The 23338-nt window shown below is 37.9% G+C and overlaps 1 protein-coding gene across 1 annotated transcript in view; it reads left to right on the forward strand.

The window, feature by feature from the left end:
- Nucleotides 1-23338, forward strand: part of LOC140926764 (uncharacterized) — a 45151-nt gene that overhangs the window by 14360 nt on the left and 7453 nt on the right. Inside the window, exons 4-9 of the mRNA XM_073376464.1 lie at nt 2586-2778; nt 14100-14270; nt 15439-15502; nt 15617-15738; nt 16399-16527; nt 22068-22221. Of these exons, the coding sequence (XP_073232565.1) occupies nt 2586-2778; nt 14100-14270; nt 15439-15502; nt 15617-15738; nt 16399-16527; nt 22068-22221 (833 nt within the window). The remainder of the gene's footprint in view (nt 1-2585; nt 2779-14099; nt 14271-15438; nt 15503-15616; nt 15739-16398; nt 16528-22067; nt 22222-23338) is intronic.

A 23338-nucleotide genomic window follows, 5' to 3' on the forward strand; every position in this document is an offset into this window, starting at 1 on the left:
GCAGAAGGACAATCCCTCTGCACTTGAAAATTGCTAAAAATAGGCCATTTTTGGTATGGAAGCTGACTTTGAGCGTGATTTCTGGTAACCATGCAGTGACAAAATCGTCGAATCTACCGATACAATAGGTTAGATTACTCTTTCCTTAAACAGAATATGTTTTAACTTTTTAAATTTATGGACAAGAACCACTATCCCTGCGAGTTTGAAAAAGCCTGGTAGAAAAGGAGCGTACCTAAGGCCAGCGAGCTATTGTTTTAAGCACGGTTATGAATAACAATGGCTGTCAAATATAACAATACGCCATTGAAAAACACTCAATTTATTATTTTGAAGTACGTTATAAGCTGGTGCCGCGAACTTTAAAATATATTAAAGAATCACTAAAGTTTATTAACACAATCCGCCACGCGTATACGCTTGATCAGTACAATGAATAGAACGAGTTAAAGTGGATGTGATGGCCAGCATGTACTTTCAAGTGCAGGTATGCTTAAAGTAAGAAAATTATTACTATTGCAAAATGGTCCAGAGAAGCCGGGAACTTTTAAACTGATCGCGTTGCGTCAGCTGGTTCATTTCACCCGTACCGACCAAATCTTGCAATGAACATGGAAAAAAAAATGTCAAGGATCGGGAGCTAGTATCAGAGCTCTTCGAAAACCCGATCCATCCTTTACAAATTCATATGGTTCCTCCGTTTGCTGACGAAAACAGCCCGATCTATTGAAAAAACTGAACTTACTTACCTGCCATTTTGGTTAAATTGCTTTGTGGGTCAATATAAGAGCTAACATCTTTCGAATGGAGAAGCAAAACATTACAATCAGCGACGAGTTTTCTGGCTTCCACGCTCAATTTTACTCACCTCGCAGCGAGTTTATTTACGACATAATCGAGATCTCGCACGCGCTAAAATAAATGGAAAATTTCACCTTTTTTTCTGTGGTTTAACTTTCCCACAAAATAGAGCAAAGTGTATGTACAACATATTGATGAGCTTCGTCGTGCATTCTTGCCAACCAATGGCTGAAGGGCTTTCATAGAGTCTCAGCATGATTGCGCGTAATATGACAGATCTACGAACTTTGTTGAACTGGAAGTAAATGTCCCAAGAATAGGCATTCTGCGCGATGTGTATTTTTTTTTGTCTGCGACTGAGCTTATGGAATACTCAACTGATTATGTACTACATCAATCACTTGCAATTGTCAGGCTGTCTTAAACTCAATCCATTCTCCATTTCCTGTAGAATATTTTTTTTTGCGAAAACTTTCGAAAAACTGTAAAACACCCATAGATTTCATATTTTAGAGGCATATTTAAACGCGTGTCCCCGCGATCAGTTTAACATGAGACATCGCGCTAATTAATAAACCTCGCGTAGTCAATTTTTTTCCTTTTAAATCTTAAAGTATTGAACATTGCTACGATGCATTTCCTCCTTGATAAGTAAGACCACGAGTCTGGAAATCAAACGATAGAAATGCATTGCTTTTCCAGTGAGTCTTGAAGTCTTTAAAAGGCCAAAAAAACCTACTGCTGAAAAATCTACAACTGAAAACCCGATAAAAAACGTCGATTTTTGTCATGAAGAATATTTTTTGTAGGAAAGTACAGTATGCAAAGTACCAACGAAAATGGCTTCCTGAAAAGGACTGTGCGCGAGTTTTCAATTTCCCACTTTCAGATTTGATGCGCCCACGCTATTGTCGTTCAGCGGATGCACGCATGCGCATGCAAAATGCCCTCCTGTTGGAGGTATGTATGGTGGGCATTATTTTGGAGAGATTATAGCATAACGTCAAAACAGCTAATGTTGAAACGCGGATTTTTGGCCGGTTCGTAGGCTACACGTACGTTTCTCTTGCAGTGAATCAATCTCCATGGAAGTATCAGACACTATTATATACGTTATGAAGATTATGTGATGAGGTTTGAAAAGAATTCTGTCGAGCCGTTTTAGAGATATTCAGAAAAGCGTTAAAAAGTCAAAATTTAGAGCAAAGTTCCACTTAGACAAGTGGTTAGAAAACAGCTTAGTTTTCAGGGTCACAAGAAAGAAAATACACCAAAATTTCCTACATCGAAATATGACGTTAAACAGACTTCTGACGCTACTTAAGATTAATGTGAGTTATTTAGAACTTTGTTTATTAAACATTACGGCTATTGAAAATATAAGGTTTGAAATATATTTGCGTTTTATTTGAATTCAAACATACAGAATTTTTTACTTCTCAACGATGTTATATGCTAAACACCACACTTTAAGTTCCTGGTGTCGGATTTTCAATAGCAGGTCTAGATCGCGCAAAATTCGTATTTTATCGATTTCAAAGCTATTTTTTTTTTTATTTTTGTCTTGGTGATATCGATTTTATTAAGTAAAAAAAAGCATCTTGACAAACTTCAATTCTTAATCAATCAATAATGAAATTGTGTAGCGATTGGACAAGGATAAAATCACTTTTAATGTGACTGAAAAACATCGGTATGGTCTCCGAAAAACTGTATCGAAACACCTTAAATATAATATATACTAAAAATAATGGAATAAAGTTTTATATGTTATATTTTTCCAGCTGGTGGAAAATAGCTACCCACCTTGGATGGTCATTGCTTGATTTAACAGAAGGCTTGAGTCCTCTTGAATCTACTGACTCATATTCAGAAACTCTCGCTCAGCTTTTGTTTGCTGCCTATCTTGTTTTTGCTCTTATCATCCTCATTAACATGCTGATCGCGTTGCTTTCCAACACTTACCAGCGAGTGCAGGTAACTGTACATAACTTTTCAATGTTATCAGATAAGACAGATGTCTTAAGCATGAAAGGTTGCGGTTTATTATCAAGGTTTACAATTCTAGCTTAGCGCGAGGTAATTTCTGACTTGATAAAACACGTGCTGTGGGTGTTTTAAAATCTTCAAAAGCTGCTTTCAAAGTATCTCAAAACGTCGAATTTCTCATGAGACGAACCAAGTTATAACTATGATTAACTGGGTTGACCTACATTAAGTTAAGTTCGTTTGTTAGATCAGAAGTCGAGCTAATTAAGAGTCGAACCAACCACACTTCAAATAAGGCCAGCGTGTTTTCGCAAGAAAACAGGTTGTCGACGCAAATACCTAACTGCGACTAGTTGAATACTTCCTTATTCGATTTAATTTTTTTTGTTTACACGTATTTATTTATTAACCAGAAATTCGCTTTCAGCCTTGGCTAAATCTATATATCATTTTTCTTAGAAGTGTTAAGAGCGAATGTCTGTAAATATCGAACAACCGGCGGCCACGGTCAAAAATTAAATTTTGCTCATATCTTGTTCATACATACTTATTAGCAAGTAACTAAACGTGGTGTAGTTTGTTTTTCAAAAGGCCGCTTGGATTTGGAGAAAATCGACAAAATCAATTTTCGTGGTCGGCGACTTGAAAACAACCAAAATTTGAGGCAAAATGAGGCGGTCTCAAAACTTCGCTCGCACGCAAAAAGGAAGAAAGCGTGGTAAAATATTCCCCGATAAATCAATTTATAAAGGATTTTAGCCCCAGTATGGCGGTTAATTCTTATCTTCACGATAATGTGGAAGGTAAACAATTTTATTTTAGTTTTGGTTCTTTTTCAACTCAACGAAGTTTAAATTTAGGCTTCAAGTCGCGAATTAATTTTTAGGCATGTGCTACACCTTGGTTTTTCCTGAAACTCAAGCTATAAGTTATTAAAACACTGTGCTAAAACATATGTGAGAACTGGGTTGGGTAATTTAATCTGCGCTTCAGACGAACCTTCTGAACTTGAACAACTTTTGAGTGAAATAGGATACATTTGCATAATTCAACAACGCCTCGCTGTTGCCGAAACGGATCATTGGTGTTTCCTGAAAAGAAATCTGATGTACGATAGTAGTACGATAATAAATTTGCTAACACGAAAAAGAAATTAACTTACCTTTATAGTACGGGGCACTTCTTTTAATTTTTCTACGCTCAAGCTCCAAATTCTGCTGGCGCTAACGCATTTTGTAATTTGACCTCTAATGAAAGGTCATTGGAGATGGGCCAGGGTTATTAAAATGTCACTCAAACCAAATGAGCGTTATGATCTAAATTCTTAAGGTGGTTGAACAAAATATATCACGAGAAAAATATGTTTTAAAGACATTTTCGGCGATTTGAAAGATGTTCTTACCATTTAGTAGAATCAGTTACTACATATAGCGAGTCACAGTATTGCCTAAGTGTGAGAAGACAAGGAGTGATGTGGCGTGACAACGAACACCATCTTTCGAACTTAAGAATGTGCAGAAAACAAAATTGTTTATACATTTCTTTGATGTTTCCAAAGTTATTTGTTCAATTATACAACAACTGAAAGGTTGCATAGTCTGGCTGTCAACAGTGCTTGATTTAAAAGTGTAAAGTGGTGGTCAGTTTATCTGACACCTGCGTGATAAAAGAATTGACTAACGGATTTGGAAAACATCAAAATCATACGCCCTGCTAGTACACACGAACACTGAGTAGGTTTTACTTTGGAAAACCTCGATAAATGATCTCGGAAGCTTTTTTTGTTTTGAGTGAAGAATCATAATAAAGAAAAAATTATGCTATTTCATATGTATATTTTGAGGAAGGGTGGCTCTGAATCTTACTTAGGTACTCTCTCTTGGTACTACCTCTTAAGACTCACATGGAATGGTCGTTGAGGGGCTAGAAGAACCCGTCGAAAGGGTTACGCTGTAACTCTTACTCAAGGATGTTCGGTAAGCAATTTGCTCTAAGCCCTGTCTCCCCCCTTTTCAAATGCTTGCACAGGCTAACCAGCATTAAAAAACTTGCATTAGCACACTCAACTAAGGAAATATTGCAAAGTAATTGGGGAAATGCTATCCAGGCAGGGCGGCCTTTTGGAGTGGCAGATGACGTAGCGCTATTTTCAAGACTACAAACCTCTCCTTGAGTGTGAAGACTTAAGGCGTGAGTTCCAGTTTGTAGTATTGAATATATACAATGAAGGAAACCTGGGGTCTAGAAAGCTGACCTGTTCCTCTCTGATTCCTTTACCAAAGGATACCTCAAAGTATATCGGATAATTTCCTCCTTACAGCATGTTCGGCTACTCAAACAAGCTTTAAAACCTGACACTAAGATGATATACCGCAGATACAGCAAGCTAGAAAGCTGGAATCAAACGTGTTTACCAATGGGTTTTGCCCTGGCGTCTTCAAATTCACGTTAAAAAGGACACTGTTTAGGCACTGTTTCCCAGGGGTCCGTTTGTCCAAAGTCCCTATTACTTTTCGGGCCCGAAATCATTAACTGATAGTTTTATCATGTTAGATGCAAAACTATTGAAATTTCTATCTTGCATGTAATCAAGAACAGCTTTAGGGGCCCGTTAATTATCAGGACTTTCGAGAAACAGGCCCAGAAGCGGATGCAGCCTCAATATCCGTCTCACTGATGACAGAGAGAAAGTTATGGTCGGAGACTTTCTTTTCAAGAGTTCTGATCATGGATTTCCGACGAGCCACCAAGTTTCAGTCTCAAGACCGGTACTAAAGCGCACACTCAGAACATGGCAAAATGACCGAGAGTAAAATTGAAAACAAAACTTTGTGGGTAAAGAAAGTAGTGGAAGCGATAGGCGATAGTTGACAGGGGCACCCAACGTCAGTTTCCTCCTAACTGTATTGAAAACACTTTCATGCTATCCAAATTACTAAGTTTCATGCGGCGCCATATAATTATAAAAATTGTTCGGTCATCCAAAGGGCAACTTGAGTATTCTTTTCGATCGAAATTACAAGGGCTTCAAAATTATTTTTTTCGAGAATTTTGAAATTTTCTCTGATTCCTTCTCTATCACAATTTCGTATCCGAAAATTTTGATCCCCTTTATATGGAGAAAACCTGTCTCGTGTAGGAGAGTCACCCTCCCAGCCGAGAGAAAAAAAAAAGACATTGACCCCAACCAGCCTTCGGGCATGCTCTAATTGTCTCGCTTTGGCTATGCAAGCCCTTTACCGATACGGATCGGATTTGATCTAGACGGTCGGACCGAAATGTCTCCTTCCATTTGACAAAATTATTTTCCCCAGGACCACTGATCTGTATCCTGCTTACAAGCACTATAACCAAACTCGCGGTGGCTTTTGTTTGGTCGGTGCAACTGGAATGTACCGTTCCACTGGGCACGTGGATTTTCCGAAAAGCGCGTAAAGTGCTTAATATGGAGAAAAGTTGGCCTGGCTAGGAGGCTGACCCTACCATTGCAAAAGGGTGACTGGACAAGGTGGGTCAGCCTTCCAGCCGAGCCAACTTTTTGTCATTTAAACGGTTCGCCATGTTTTGTAAAGAAATGCGTGAAAAGTTGCCTCTTCCAGGGAAGCTCGGGTAAGCTGGTGACCCTTCTGCTCGAGACAAATTTTTTTCATATAAGCGGGGCCTAAATTTTAGTTCTTCACATTAATCGCCATAGTCCAGCTGACGCACATCTTTTTGTTTTTTGTTCTATAAAGTGGAAAACTGAAATTAAAATATACAGTGGAACCCCAGCGTTGGGCCATAAAATCCTGGTCGTAATAGCGAGGTGGTGGCATTGAAGAGGTCTTCAAAATAATAAAATGACTCGGAGATTTTCATGTCTGGGTCGAAGGACTATGGGAGGTGAGACAAGAGGTGGTCGTATAAACGGGGTGGTCAAAAGGCGGGGTTCCTCTGTATATAAACAGAAACAAGAGTTTGACGATCGGACAACCATGTTCAGATCAGGAAAAAAATACTGAAAGATAATTGCAGAATGTTTACGAAAACTGTTATCCAAAACAATGGAACTTACATCGGCGAGAGAAAAGACAGCCGCCTGATAACGCGGTGTAATAGCTAGAGATTGAAGCCTGAAGTCAATCAAAGGCAAATACAAGGCAAGAGGGGGGAAGTTGACGTGAAAAACTATATTTAATTTTTGGACTTATTGAGTATTGTATAGAAGCATACTTTAAGAAAACTTAGGAAAAAAATTTAAAAAAAAAACATGATTTGGATTGTTAGTAGCATAATATGCTACTTCCGGCTAGAACATTAAAAAAAGGCATCGCTCAAATGGTTAGATTGGAAAGCCTGTGAATACTGTCACGCAACACTTTTGACCAGACATTTATTACCAAAGGTGTATCGGCAGCCCGAAAGTTTCACTATCAAAATCGCAGTTTTTGTGAGACCTAGAATTTTTAAATGGCAATGGATGTAAAAGTTTGACTGAGGAAAAGAAAGGCCAGCAATACCAAGAAATGTTCTGTTTGAGGTTATTTTCACGCACCACGTTTCCTCGAGGTTTTGGATCTTCTGTTGATTAGCTTGGGACTAGGCGCAATGCCAGTTAACCAGAACGGGAAAACACAGTGAGGTAACAAAAATTATCGTCTCAGTACATTTAATGTCTTTAATACAAGTGCGATTGTGTGTTACGTTTCTCTTGGAGAGTCCAGCCATCGTGGCTTGTCGAGCAACAACCAACCGACGTTCTTGAAAAGTCTCATATTTCAAGCAAAATTTATTCAACTTCGGAAGGTTCGTGTGAAGTACAAATTTAATTACCCAGGCCAATTCTTACATATGTTTTAGCACAATGTTTAAATGACTTATGCCTTGAGTTTCAGGAAAAACCAAGGTGTAGCACATGCCTAAAAATTAAATCGCGACTTGAAGCCTAAATTTAAACTTCGTTGAGTTGAAAAAGAACCAAAACTAAAATAAAATTGTTTACCTTCCACATTATCGTGAAGATAAGAATTAACCGCCATACTAGGGCTAAAATCCTTTATAAATTGATTTATCGGGGAATATTTTACCACGCTTTCTTCCTTTTTGCGTGCGAGCGACGTTTTGAGACCGCCTCATTTTGCCTCAAATTTTGGTTGTTTTCAAGTCGCCGACCACGAAAATTGATTTTGTCGATTTTCTCCAAATCCAAGCGGCCTTTTGAAAAACAAACTACACCACGTTTAATTTCTTACTTATACCTATCTATGGACAAGATATGAGCGAAAATGATTTTTTGACTGTGGCCGCGAAATTTCGATTTTGCTCGATTTTTACAGACATTTGCTCTTAAGATATTAAAACTGCGATAAAGTAATCCCAAAAATAAAGTAGTAGCAGTAGAAGCAGACAAAATAAAGGCTAAAGCTGGTATCTATTGACAGGCTTCACTTCCTTTGACACCCATAGCTTGACTACAAAGGCAGTATACACACTAAAGAACCATTTTGCTTCAGTCAAGGCTAATAATTAATTCTTAGTCAAGACAAAACTAAATTCCCGTATCCCACTACTTTTCCCTTACGATTCCCGAATCCCATCCCCCCAAAAATGCGAAATCCCGCTCCCGCTGGTTATTAAAATTCCCGCATCCTGCTCCTGTTTTCAGCTCGCAATCCGATCGCGAGTATGACCACGAAAAAAAAAAAAGCCAAATCCCACATCCCGCCAAACATATTGTGCCCCCCCCCCCTTTTATTTTTTGTTCCATAAGATAACTTTTGACAAGTCTTTTCCTTTTAAATGCTATACATTTAAATCATTTACCGCAGAGCACTTTGCAAAAAAAATTTAAGCATTCTTCATAAAAGGCTGGTAATTTAATAGGCAATTTCTTCAAATCAAAGTCACAAGACTAATTTACCACCAACAGGTTTCAGCAAAAGAGAATGATCTAAGAGAACGAATCCCCCATACATGACCCTCTTCCCGTGGAAATTATTTTCAATCTATTCTTGGTTCTGTGTCATACTGCGTGGTTGTTTTAAGGACGCGACCTTATTGGTCGGTTAGAGTGGCGTCATGTAATTTTAAACTTGGCGGGTAATTCATTTCACTGCCGATCACGCACAGCAACGATATGGCGTGTAAACTTAGCATTATTTTCGACGACGAGTCAAAAGATTTCTACGTGGAATAATCTAGCCAGAGTAGTTACCGAAGAGCAGAACGGTCCTGGCTTCTGGGAGTTCACCAGAGAAAGCGGTTCCGACTCGACCAAAACTGATCATTGGGGTCTTCGCTACATTAGTATATAAACAACAAACAACCTATTGTATTAAAAAGACAACTGTCTCTTCCGGTGACATCCACGCACATCCGCGAGCTGTGATACCGTCGTCTGGATTCAACCGTGGACACGTAACGAGAAAATAGGCTCAAAGTGGGTTCAAACATGAATGTTTGGCACCCAAACATTTAAATTTGGAGAGGGCGCTATAAAAATGTGGGTACACCGCTCACTTTAAAGGATTGACCGAAACCGGAAACCGAGCATCAGAAGTCTCTGGTATCCAGGTTAGCGGCTGTTTAACAGCTTGATGCATCTGACCTGATTTGTGTTCGCACAGCGAAGAATTCATCGCAGGTATTAGACGTTAAGAAGAAGCAGTGCAGTTTGAAACTCTCAAGAATAATTGTTAAAAGCAAATGTACTGTTTCTGAAAGAAAAGTATTCCTGGAAAGGCCATGCCCATAAAATGTTTCGTTTCCCAACGCCCCGCCGGTCTCTTGTGATGGTGGGTCGGTCGGTCGGGCAAAAAAAGAGAGAATGAAAACTTTGTGTTCCAGTTTACTTTTGCATATTAAATCTCACTTTTAACCTGTATGATATATAATCAGATGGTAAAAGATGTATATTAACACGACTATCAAATGTCTAAACAGCCTTTAAAAACGTAGTATCGATGTTAATTGAAGACAAGGACATCATGTCATACCAATTGTTGTTAAAACAAGATCGTGTGCTTGTAAATCAACGTACTTGCTTCTTTGACCAGTGAATCTGATTTTTTTTTTTTCTTTTACTTTTCGAAAAAAATAGGTCGGTCGGGCGATGGGAAACGAAACATTTTATCGGGATGGCCAAAAAGAGAAAAAATGTCTTGTACATTTGCATAAACAGTTGAAGCCAGCCACTTATTAAAGGTTTCGTGTTTCACGCGTGATAACCTTTGCCTTTGGCTTTCACAGTGTGTCAGAATTCGATATTCGTTACTTTAAATGAGGTTACCAGCCGTTAGAAAATCTCAATCTTTAATCTCAAAGTGCAATTTTGACTCCAATACTGCAATCCCTTTGTAAATGAAATTCATTCCTTAATTATGAGCGGAACGCGCTGATCAAAAACATGTCAACAACAGGAGCCGATTCGTATCGGCTCCTTGTGCTAATTACTGTAATGGCTGTCAAACTTCAAATGTTTGGCGGCGAAACATGTCACGTTCACGTGAAAGTAGACCATGCGGATCACGGAAACAACAGACAAAAAATAACCTTCGCAGCACGCGCGCAAATTTAAATAGATTTAAAAAAATTAAAATGGGGCACAGGGATTCGCTCTCTTAGCTCATTCTCTCCTGGTTTCAGATAATGCAAAAGGATTGTTTTCCAACCACTCGGTTGATCATTTGCCAATTTCTTGCAGCAAAGTACTCTTTGAAGTTTCAATTATGGAATTTTAATGTGGCGCTTTAAGACCTCCATCTTCGATAACAACAGCAACAAATTTTGAAAATAACTAATTACATTACTTTGCCACCCGCAAATAGCTTATAAACTAATCGAGGCGGGAGGGGGGGGGGGGGGGGGAAGGAGCTGAAGACGTATTACAAAACAAGATTTATTTATAGATGAGCGTTTAACTTTATCCTTTCCTTTCCAGATAAAATCGAAGATAATTTTGTTTTGCTTCTTTCACAAATTCTTTATCCAATAATATCAAGCTCGTGTGATATAAGAAGACAGGGATAATAAAGGTTTTGACAATTTGAATTATCCCTATGATAGTCAGATCCCTCCACCTCCATATTCGTAGCCTAATTTGAATGGAGCTGATTAATTCATTGATGTTTAGCTTTTGTTTTGCGTGAATGTCATAGGTAAAATGTACACTCCTAAGATTTTAACTGATCGTTTAATTTTTATGTTGTTCAGAGCGGCTTCTTGCACGGTACAGGCCAGGTTACCTAGCAGCAAAAACGCTCTCTTTTCTTGGTTTACCTTTAGACCAGAGCAAGTTCCATAATCTTCTGTAAGTTTAAGAAAGTTTGTGGAGAGAGATCATCCTTTAAAAAAACAGTCAAGTCATCTGCGAAAAGACTTACCTTGATCTCTTCATCATCGACTTTAATACCACAAATGTCATTACTGTTACGTGTATTAATAACACATAAAACTCGACTTGCATTTGGCCAATCTTTGGCCTACCAAACGCTCAGGAATGTGACCACGTTACCCGAATCGTTAACGTCTAGAGCCAAAATCGACTGTCACGCGTATCTCTGAATTCGCGGTCTACCTGTTTCGGTGAGTTCATTCTTCCCCAAATAAAGAACGATTGTTTTGATCTTATTAAATCATTTCTATGCCTGAAAATAGCCTTCGAGAGACAAATTTAATATATGATTCTTCAAGGTCGATGACAGATAAGGCCACAGTTAAATGACGTGTTGTGCAAATTACCGCGTTGCTAAGGCTAAAACGTTGCTTACGACGCCATATTGACAGCACGTCACGAAATGAGTCCAAACGAAGATTTTCGCTCGCCACGTCCGGTGCTACTTAAAGGCCCATGTTCACCCTAGATGCATTGCGCGCCCTGTACTCCAGAAAAAACATTTCGCGTAGTTGAAAATCGCTGCCTTTAGTCTGTAAAGTCAATCTTTGTTAATCTTCTACAGTTCGCTAAATCTGGTTTAAAAGAAAGTCTCAACAAGTTCTTTTGGTATTTTTCTTTACATCTTTTTGGATATTTTGGAATGATATAGAGCCTTTTTGTTTCTGTGAGTGTTTGTTTCACTGCAGCACTTTCGATGGCGGCTCCATCGAAACGAACGGTTGGAAGCATGGTTGGAAGACCGTGTCGACGGGGGTCGCCGAAGTACATTCGTCTCCGTGAATCCGCTTTTTTAATCCCTGGAGAGATGGGAAAGAAACTCTTGGCTGTAAATTCTACCGACAGCGTGTTTGCCGAGTTCCTTCTACATCGAATGTTCAATTGTAAACAAAGGTCCCGTTGAAATCAGTTGAAAGCAAAACAAGCGAGTCAATCTAACATGAACAATGCTTTATTTAATTTAACCTATGAAGCGAGTGATATCCTTAACGTAAACTTATCGTCTGGCGTATCACGATTAAAGCCGGCTCTAAAGTAGCGAGAACTCTTATTAGCAAACCAATCCTTAGCAAAACCTAAAGAAAGTGTAATACAGCGATTACAGCGATTACAGACTGTATGCAGTGCTGATTCGGCGCTTTGCAAACACAACTTCTCGCTTATTCTTTCGAGAACACATACCTAAAAGCTTCCTAAGAATTAACACAAAATAATAGATTGAGGAATCAAAACATTTCACAGTCGAATCGGGCTTCAGGAAAACCTCACCTGGTGCTTAGACGTTTCGTAATTTATGACCTTCATTGTGTTCATCGGACTCAACAAGGCATCCATATGCATTTACTACCAGTTTAAATTTTGAGGTGCTTTCTGCGGTGACATTTAACGAAGTCGGCGATATATCTTCCTCCATTTGGAAAAGAATTAAAAGTCTTACTGGCTTCTTTGATACTGTCTCTCTAAGCTTCGATCGAGCGTGAAAAAAGCTGCAATTGTAGTCTCCCTCGCAGTCGTTTTTAGTATCGTCACGCAACGCTCCTCAAAGTGGAAGCCAATCAAAACACTGCATTTGACAAAAGAATCGTTTCAAAACAAAAACACAAGCGCGCAAAGCCGTTTGGGTGAACATGGGCCTTTAAGAACAAAGGTTTTCTGGTTAGAATTTATGATGGCGAAGAAGAAAACAGCGTAGCGCGACGAGTTAGTTAAAGGCGATTTCCTGGCTTTCATAGACCGCAACAAATCGATTCTAAAGGATGAGGATTAATATCACCTCACTGAAACTTGCCAGGTTAATTCGTATAATGCTAAGGAAAAGCCACTGAAATCTCTGGAAAGAAGAACGGCATTTTGGAAGTTTTGGCGGCCGCGTGAAGTTACAAAGCGTTACAAACTATTTCCAACGCCATATCTCAAGAAAAAACTGACATACAATCCCGAGAATTTAAAGGTAAATTAACAATCAAAGCATAAGTCAGTTCCAATGAGCTTTTTTTCATTCCTAGCTATCGAAAGAAAGGTAGTTATTCGCAACTCATGATTACCTGAGCCTGCGGTATGAATTGGAAATTACACCTGAGGTGTGAAAATTGACACCTCGAATGTCAAAGTTCATTTCTCGCTTAAAAGGCTTGTATAGTTATTATTTTGGAAAATGATTGACTATTTAAGAAAGAAAGAACTTTTCGAAAGTGACGCGGTTATATAGCAGATCTGTTACCTTAAGTTAATGTTTGAAACTATTTGAAAAAGGTTTTTCGTAAACCTATTATCCAAAGGTCGTATTTTATATTATTGCCGAATGATACTGTACATCTTATCAAAGTTTCGTAGCTATCACTTTAAACTTATAAAGTTCTTCATAGTTAATGCGCCTGTAACCACAGCTCCCGTTAAGCTAATGCGAAACCAGTGCTGGTACCCGGGGGTACTGCCTATGATGGCTTAAACGGGGAGGCTCCTCCCTGAATGGGTACCTTTTTCAGCCTTCACTAGTTGAAGTATATAAAAAAAAAAGTAGGAAAATCTGTCATTTTGGTCAGTAAAATGACCTAATAAGGCTACGGAGGGATTATTTCATAGCTGCTAAAAAAAGTCGAGAAAATTTTCTAGTTTAGTGATTTCTTTATATTTAAAAGACTGCTTAAAGGGATGCAAAGATCTAAACTAGGTATAAGATAGGGGTACCATGTTGTTATGGAAAGGTATACGAAAGACGTACCCTCAGTTTGTGTAAAATGATAATAAAAGGGTAAGGGGTTGGACCCTGAGGCGGAGTCTCTTGGTATAAAACTTTGTTGAGTACCTTTCCCCTCCCCCGGGGTGCTGGAAGCACTTTATTGGAGATTAAACCTCGGTGTACAATAATATTATGGATAAGGTTTATTTTCGGTTTTACTTCTGTCAATGTTTGTTTATACTGTCATTTTCTCTTCAGGATAATTCGCGAAACGAATGGGTTTTCAAAAAAGCAATTGCAATTGAGACGTATCGAAACTATCATCCCATTCCAGTACCATGGAATATTTTTTCTATTCCTGCTGTGTGGATATACAACCTTTGTAAAGGAAAGGTGGAAGAAACAAGTCAGTTGGATAGATTAGAACAAGTAAGTCGTTTTTAAATGGTTTCCATCCTTTATCGTTACAATTTGATTTAAATGAGGATTTTCGGACAGGTATGGAAAATTATATTCCACAGGAGCCGACAACAACGCACTCAGTTATTTTTTAACGTATGTATTCTCTGCTTTTTTAAGTGAAGAAACAAGAGTTTTGTTGTCTATACATTCTCTACACAGACAAAAGGACACAAACTACGCCAGAATCTCTCTTGTGTTCTTTTTTCCTTTCCTCGGAAACACTCTCAGCGATTGTGTTAGTATCTGGATCTCCTGAACTAGAAATTTTTCCGTTTAGAATGATATAAAAAATTGATTTTTTGTGCAAACTCGATAGAGTCGAAAAAGACCTTCGCTTCTGTGTTGTCTACCATGTGACGTCACTCCCTTCGTGCTCCACTGAGAATTTCGCGGGCTAAATATTTCCGTTTTTGTGTTCCACTTACATACCTCACTCTTCGCCCTAATAACAACAACTTCTTGATAAACAAAAAGAAAAAAAAAAAATTTCTATTGACAATTAATGTTATCTTAAGATTGATCGTACGTTTCTACTGCTGGTTAATAGTGCAAAGTCTAGAAGCCTGTTATTTATTTATTTATTTATTTATTTATTTTTTTTACGCAGGCTCTCTTTTTAAATAGGCCATTTCTGAGTTGTCCCAATCCTCTGCTTCGATTCAACGCGAGACTAAAAGCCGAAAGCCATAAATTGATATGAAAATGATTATTTTTTTCTTATTTTCACATGAATGCTTTTGCTCTTGGCCTCGTAAATTGTGAATCGCGAGAGGCAATGCCTCTAGCGATTTCCAAACAGAGAGCTTGCTATTGTTCTAGTTGCATTTTAATTCCAAACTTGCAAAAATAATATATTTACAAAATATATTTCCTTTTGGCAAACTGATTCAATTTAACGCAATATGGATTAGAAAACTATGTAAAGATGGGTCATTGTGTCAGTCAAGTTATGCATTAATGTTGGAAATAATGAGTACACATTACCCAGTGTAATTTTGGTGGCCGTATCAACATGGGAAAAATCCCGGTCTGAAAAGGGTTAAATAAAAGAGGCAATGAAAGGAAGCTGGGGCGTAAACGTTGAAGTTGAACCTTTCCCGACTTTTAATTTTTAACTGTAATTGTTTCTCCGCAGGTCGAATCGAAATTTTTACTGGACAAGTACAGGCTTAAATACGGAGATTCCTTTCCTCCAGGAAGTGAGTGTGCATTGCATTCAACGAGTAAAGTCCCGTAAATTCAGCTTATTCCAGTTTTGAAAAGAAACTATCAGGAGCTCATATAACTACTTTTCTTATTACATGTTTATTCAGATAAGATTGACCAGATACTTGACGATACAGAGAATACTGAAAGCATGGTTAATCAGATTCTTTACCGAACCTTCACGTATCAAAAATGTCATGACAAAGCTCTTCTTCCTACCGGTGCAGAGGTAACTATACCACTTAAGTATCGGGTATTACAAACGTGGTCAGGGTGGGGGAAGACAAAAACGGGAAAAAAAAGCACAACAAACTGTGAGTGGAATAACTACTTGCAAACCAAAAATTTTCTACCGAAATCTAGTGATCAATTGTTGGTAAAGAAGAGTTGAAAGTCTTTTTAACGCACTGATTGAAACCTGTTTTGTTATGGGAATACCGGCCTCATCACTTTGTTGGTCAGCCCCTTAGTAAAATTATTTGAAAAGGATAGCCAGATCATTCTATCACCCAGCGAGCTGCGAAATCAAAATTTAAAGAAAGTTTGAATTGAACCCAGATGTAACTTGCGCATAAAGCAGAAATATTATCTAGGTAAAGATAGCTAGAACTGTAAAATCAATAGTGGGTAATGAACCCTGAACACGAAAAACGGCAACAATAAGCAAACTAGTGAAGCACATTAGCGGTAAGTGAACAAATAGCCTCGAGGAAATTTATTGTTACCATCATCATCATCATCACCATCATCATCATCACCATCGTCATCATCACCATCATCACCATCATTATTATCAATATTATTACTATTATTGAAATAAAATATTTGTTTTCTAAGAACTGAAAATGTCGCTTTAGATTTGACGTGAATAAGTGTGTTTAATCTAAAGGCGTGGGAAACTCATAAGGGCATACTGGTGGAAGACTACCTCATAACTTGTCTGCCTCATGTTAGCAATCAACCCAGAGGCGGCGCCAGATATAAAAAAGCTTTTTGTCGCAGATTTCCACATTTTGAGGTAGGTGTAAAACTGTTCAATTCAAATGCTTACAGATTACCTGGCATGATGTGATGTAGGCCTTTATTACGTTAATACAGATCACCTAATGTTATTAATTATAAGGCCTTAACATGAAATAACGAACATGACAGAGCTGACTTAAGAAGTTTTTGTTCACTTAAAGTGCCTATAACCCATAGCTTATATCTTTCTTTTTAAGAAATAGAAACATAAAGCATGCAAAAACAAGCAATAGAATGGGATTTGAGTTCAATCTCGATTTTTACTGCGATCAAAATCCTGGTTCACGAGGTAAAAAACGCGCCTTATGGGGGACTGGGCCGAGTAGCCTGTGACATCAACCCGGTATCTCGGCGATAACACCATTGGCTACAAGATACCGGTTGACGTCACAAGCATTTAGGGCCCAGTCTCTCAATCACTCCTTTTTTAATGAACATGGCGGGAAATTAGCCTCGTATTGCCAATTTCGTCCTTCGATACAAGTGTGTTGAAACGCAAAATAACTTTTACTTCTGCGCAAAAATTCTTTAAACTACATAAGTATTCTAGATTTAATATAATAACTGAATACGGGTGATAGGCACTTTGTTAATCCCTTTTTTTTCTGAAATCAAGCTTGATGAATCTTTGAGCAGCAATTGGTTAGCCCATGCAAAACAATAATAAAGAGGGATGCTTCTTATTTCGGTGGCCTTTAAATCGTCTGGCCTACCCGATATTCCTATACGTCTATTTAGGAATGGGCCTGAAACTTTGGCTAGACTGCTAACGCTACTCACGAACAGAACCATTAATGGAGGAACGCTACCGCTTGTCTGGAAACATGCTGTCGTCACGCCGGTTCACAATATGGAATTACTGATAAGCAAGATTGTTGCGCGATGCAAATGATGCGGTGCAAAAAGCATTTACTGTTTTAATACGAGGTAATATTTTACGAAAAACGGAATACGGTATTAATCCCCAAATGACTTCAAATGACCAGGACTGAGTTAGTTCCTCCCAACAAGACAACGTCGACTACAAATGACATGCACCGTAAGAGAGTTGTTACTTCAAAACCGGTTTTTGTTTGACCATTAGCGCAAACAACCTTTAAAAAATCACTTACTATCTATCTAGAATAACTAGTAAAACATATTTTCAAATAAAATTAAGTAGTTGCTGAACTCGAAAGTAAAAATTGCATAAAATTCCCTGACATCTTCGCAGAAGTGATGCGTGTAATAAGACTTAGATTCCGGCGATCATGTTTTCAACTGTTATTGATGAACAAACAGAAAAAACAATAAACAGACAAATTGTTTCTTGAAAATTTTCATTCGAAAACCCATAAGTTTACCATTAAAAGCAATTCACATAACACTGACAGGATCGTGGATCTGTTCCCACAAGTAAAATCGGCTGAGCACATGGCAAAAAATAACACTTAAGTTTAGTATCTGTCTCAGATCAGGCGCATTTCCTAATGTATGGTTTGCCGTGGTAGATAGGTTTGCAGCTAGTAGCCTCAGGATGATCTTTGCCCGTCAAACAATTCCAGGCTGCTGATGCATTTTGCCATTTTCGGCGAGAGACTTTGTGATGTCGTGAAGAAAATTAAACTTAAACATCCTTGTGCTGCTTCGTCGCTGGTCGATGTTTTCAAGCCATACCGCTTATAACTTTGTGGCTCTTTATGTTTTGCCAGGGATGCATTTTATAGCAGCATAATTACTTTATCTTTTACGCCACGAAACGATTTCTTTCGGCCGTAGGAATTACATGTATAAGCGTTGCAAGCTCAAAGTTTTTAGCCTTGAATTCTCCGATTCCATATTTGGGCAAATTAATTTTCCGTGCTTCTGATTGGACGGTTGCGCCGGCTAAAAAACCCGAGCATGGTTCTTAAGAGCGGCTCCGCGCAAATATCAACTAGACGTGGAAATAGTCAGAAAATGACCTGGCCTCAAACTCAGCCAGAATAAAGTCCTATGGGCCCTGGTTACAAAATCGTTGGTTTAAGTACGATCGAGTGAATAATATTTTTTCACGATTTTTTTTCTTCCCGAGGCCTAAAATGGGCAAAAATCATGCGAAATTAGAGTCATATTCAGTAACTCGTAAATTTTAAAATAAAGTTGGTTACTAAAATATAATGACACTTCGTATTTGTACTGTCTTTCCTCTATAATTTTAACTGATTAGTTCGCGATTTGGTCAACAAGAGATTTTTAAAGAAATTTTCAAAGTTGTTGACTCAAAATCGCTTTATCAACCGTCAAAATTTAGCACTTTTTCACGAGCTAAAAAAGCGGATTGGTACATGGCTTTGAACACCAAGGCTTGTATAGTCTGAAAGAGCATTCTTTTTTCTTCAATTAGCGAAATAAAATTTTTGAATAAATGAAATCACGAGCGCTGGCAAAGCCAAGCAAATGTAAATATTACACTAAAAACGGGCGAAAAAACGTGACCTCTGACCGAAGCACAACCAAATGCCAATTACGGTAGGGGCCAAACCTTTAATTATTAGGAAACTTCTTGAGACAATATTGGTCCGAAATGTGTATAGATTTTTTAAATAAAGCTGAGTTAAAGTATTAAGTGTCAAAAAGTCCACAAAGCGGTAAAAAATACAACAAAAGTCACGAGTAATCTGTTCCGTTTTCTGAATTTTATGCAGCGATTTAACGAATTAAGGTGGCTCGACTGGATTTTTTTGGGAGGATACCTCCCAAGTTTGAGCATTAACTACGTCGCCATGAGTAAAGATATGGAAAAAAGATTACCACAACTGTATTATGTAAAGATGAAAATGTCTTTTGATCTGGGTTTTATTGCAATCGGAGTCGCCATGGCAACGTAACGACGCCATTACGTTTTTTATTTATCTTTGTGTTTCTCTGTACCAAGAGTTTTTTTAAGAAATCGCTTGAGGGAGTTTGTACCTTCCATGATTGCCTCAATTATGGCAACGTTTGAACAAATTCTATGAGAGCATTTTGGAGATATTTTGAAACGAACTTTTAAGCATCATAAAAACAGTGAAATAGCATGCAATCCACGCAATTAGTTCAATTTTTAAGAAAATGATAAGCTTTGGAAACGCGGCTTCATCTCATAGTGGTTTGATTTCAATGAAAACTGCGTACAGAAAAAAGAGCAGAATTGCTCCGGGCGATCGCGAGTAAGAAGAATTTTAGTAACTTGTATTCAGTTGCTTTTGTTACAGTTTTTGCACGTAATTTGGTCCATGCCTACAAATTTCGCATTTTTCAAAAAACCGCTCGATAAATTTTTTTATAAATTTTGCAATCCCGAGATCAATGTCTATAAATATACCCTGCAAGTTTTAAGAACATTGAAAACAGAGAAGGCTTTTAAATAGGGCCTCGAATATAACCAATTTTGCCCCCAGATTTTGTGTTTACAAGTGAACGTCCTCATTATTCACTGGCATTGTTTCCAAGTTTCATATGCACGTGCCCATTTAGCAAAAAGATAAAAATTTGCATCAAAAAGGACCCTCGGTTAAATCACCCGAATATGCATGCTAATAACCGGGTAAAGAAATTAGTGATTATAACATCACAGCAATTCTTTGTAAGAGTTTCTGTGACGTTATAACCCGAGCCCGAGTAACATAACTATTAAAGTATTGCATTCTAAACGATGAGCCGTGACGTTCACCGCCTCGGCTTTCACTGCTATCTGTGACACAAGCCAATTATTAGCATATTCCGGGGATATTTCTTCCGAAAGTAATCGAGAGTTCTTTCTGATGCAAATTTATTTCTTTTTGCTAAATGTGCACGTACATATGAAACTTGGAAACAATGCCAGTGAATAATGAGGACGCTCAATTGTAAACACAAAACCTGGGGGGAAAATTTGTTATATTTTAGGCCCTATTTGAAAGCCTTCTCTGTTTTCAATGTTCTTGAAACTTGCAGGGTATATTTATTGGCAATTGATTTCGAGATTTATCGAGCGGTTTTTTGAAAAATGCGAAAATTGTAGGCATGGACCAAATTACGTGCAAAAACTGTAACAAAAGCAGCTGAATGCAAGCTAATAGAATTCTTCTTACTCGCGATCGCCCGGAGCAATTCTCCTCTTTTTTCTGTAGGCAGTTTTCAAGGGAATCAAACCACTATGAGATGAAGCCGCGTTTCCAAAGCTTATCATTTCCTTAAAAAATTAGCCAATTGTGTGGATAGCATGCTATTTCACTGTTTTTATGATGCTTAAAACTTCGTTTCAAAATATCTCGAAAACGCTCTCATAGAATTTGTTCAAACTTTTCCATAACTGAGGCAATTATGGCAGGTACAAACTCCCTCAAGCGATTTCTTAAAAAAACTCTTGGTACAGAGAAACACAAAGATAAATAAAAAACGTAATGGCGTTGTTACGTTGCCATGGCGACTCCGATTGCAATAAAACCCAGATGAAAAGAAATTTCCATCATTACATAATACAGTTGTGGTAATCTTTTTTCCATATCTTTACTCGTGGCGACGTAGTTAATGCTCAAACTTGGTAGGTATCCCCTCAAAAAAATCCAGTCGAGCCACCTTAACAATTTTTTACTGAATCCAACGATACCACCTGAGACTGTGTTAGTTTAAGAGTCCATAGAACTTCTCAGAAGATTCCTCGGAAAGACCTTTAGAAGGAAATGAATGAAGAATTTGAAGTTATAACTGTAACAATTTCACTTGCCGCCACGGCAATGAACAAAAACAGCTGTCGAACTGCCACGGGCAAACCAGCTTTCAGTGTAGTCATGCAAAGCATGTCACGTCACGTAATTCTGCCCACTTACTTTTTCAAATGTAGGCGAAACCTTCTGGAGTTGAATTCGTAGCGACCATATCCAAATTCAGACAGAGAATTAAAATTTCGCCGTTTTTTGTTTACATACTCCATAAAACGGTAAATTATGTACTTTCTTTATCGTAGTCGTGAAAAACGGGCAAAGAAATGTACAAACAATGCAAAGTTGTTGTTTTGCTTATAAAACCTATTGTTTTTTGACGTTCCTTGTTGCCTTCCGCGTCTTTGGATCTTGAAGTCCTTGTAAGGACTTAATATGTCTTCACGAGTGATGCCATTTTACTTACTTTTGGAGGTTAGGCACGCGCACCAAGGTCATAGGTACAATACCAAAAGCACGATTTGCTGCGTCGTCCTTTTGGGCAAGCTGTAAAAGTACCAAGGGAGCTTTAGAATAAACGGTGCTTGCACATACAACACGCTACCGGGAAACATCAGATAAATAGAGACGCTCAGTAAATTTAAGACTACGCTCAAACGCCATCTTAGACAAAAATACCTGTACTTTTTGCCTTGATAACTTAACTAATTGTCTAGTCTCTTAAATGTTTTAATATCTTTGTTTTGTTCGTGTCAGGGCTCCATTTAAACTAGCTCTGCTAAATTGGATGCTCCTGGATAATATTGATTTAAATAAATAAGACAAATCTCTATTTATCTTTAACTTCTTCGTGTGAAACAAGGGAAAATAGATCGTTAATATTTCATCAAAGGTAATGATCCTGGAAAGTGGAGAGACGAAATGTATTGCTCTTGGAGTGGTCTTTGAAGATTACTACACGGTCCTAAGTCCAGGACTTGAGGGAACTGTGGGGTACCATACAAAGGATAAGAAGATCCATTGCAAGGGCGGCAAAAATACTACAGGTATGTATGAAGACTGAGCTTTGCATTGCATTGATTGATCATGCACTAAGAATAACTCAGAGGCGAGCTACTTGACTGATACTCAGAGTTCATATAACCTTGACGTTGTTCAATTTTAACTCCATGTCGTGGCTTTACCTTTGAATGAGTTACATGTATTTGTGGTTCAATTATTCCTGGTTTAGAGTTTATTTTCCATTTAAAAAAGGGAATGTAGGATAATAAGCCAAACAAAGGAAAATTAAGTTCAAAATCAAAGTTCTTGTTATACTTAAGGAAGTATTTACTCAAGGTCCCATCAAATTTCTTAAATTGAAATCTTGCGCATGAAACTTTACCTGTGTTTTCACAATTCCTGTGAAATTGGACATTTATTTTCTCGGGCTCACACAATAAATTCTCTTTTATTGGTGTTATTACAGATAGCTAATCATATCTTGCTCTTGAAGAGTTAAATAAAAAACGCGATATGCTTTAAATTATTCTGCATGGTACAAAAATTTGTACAGTGAAAATTAAAATTACTAAACCGGGCAAAATGTTAAAAATGTCAACGGAAGGGGGTCGACAGAAAAAGTTCATACTAACATCATACATAGGTCTGGTGGAGTAATGGACAAATATACCAAACATAGGTTCTTCACTGCTCTTGTATTAGAGATACGAGCATCATTTTTTTCGACCCCCTCGGACGCCATGTTTATAAGCAAATTTTCACCATTTTCTGAAACTCACAGAACCCTCCAAATTTAACGAGCGAAGTTTATTTTTTATATGCGATACAACACATCACAGAACTACTTTCTAAAACCATAAGATTTGTTAAGTATCCACGACAAGACTAAAATTTTCTTATTTTATCTGTCCTAAACTCAGTGTCTACAAACGAGCAAAAAATCGGGCATTTTTGAATTGATCTACAGCAAACAACTAAAACGACAGAACAACTCTGACAGCCAAATTGCAGTCTGATATCATCCATGTAACCAAAACACTAATAATCATTTTGGGCCATTGAAAAAGGAAGAAATTAGAAATCTCACATTTGTTATAGTTTCCAAGCTTTTTCTTGTAAACAGGCCGATCTCTTCGTGTTTGTTTTTAGTCCTCTTCGTGA

This window comes from Porites lutea, chromosome 2, assembly GCF_958299795.1.
Source record: "Porites lutea chromosome 2, jaPorLute2.1, whole genome shotgun sequence".
NCBI classification, from domain to species: Eukaryota; Metazoa; Cnidaria; class Anthozoa; order Scleractinia; family Poritidae; genus Porites; species Porites lutea.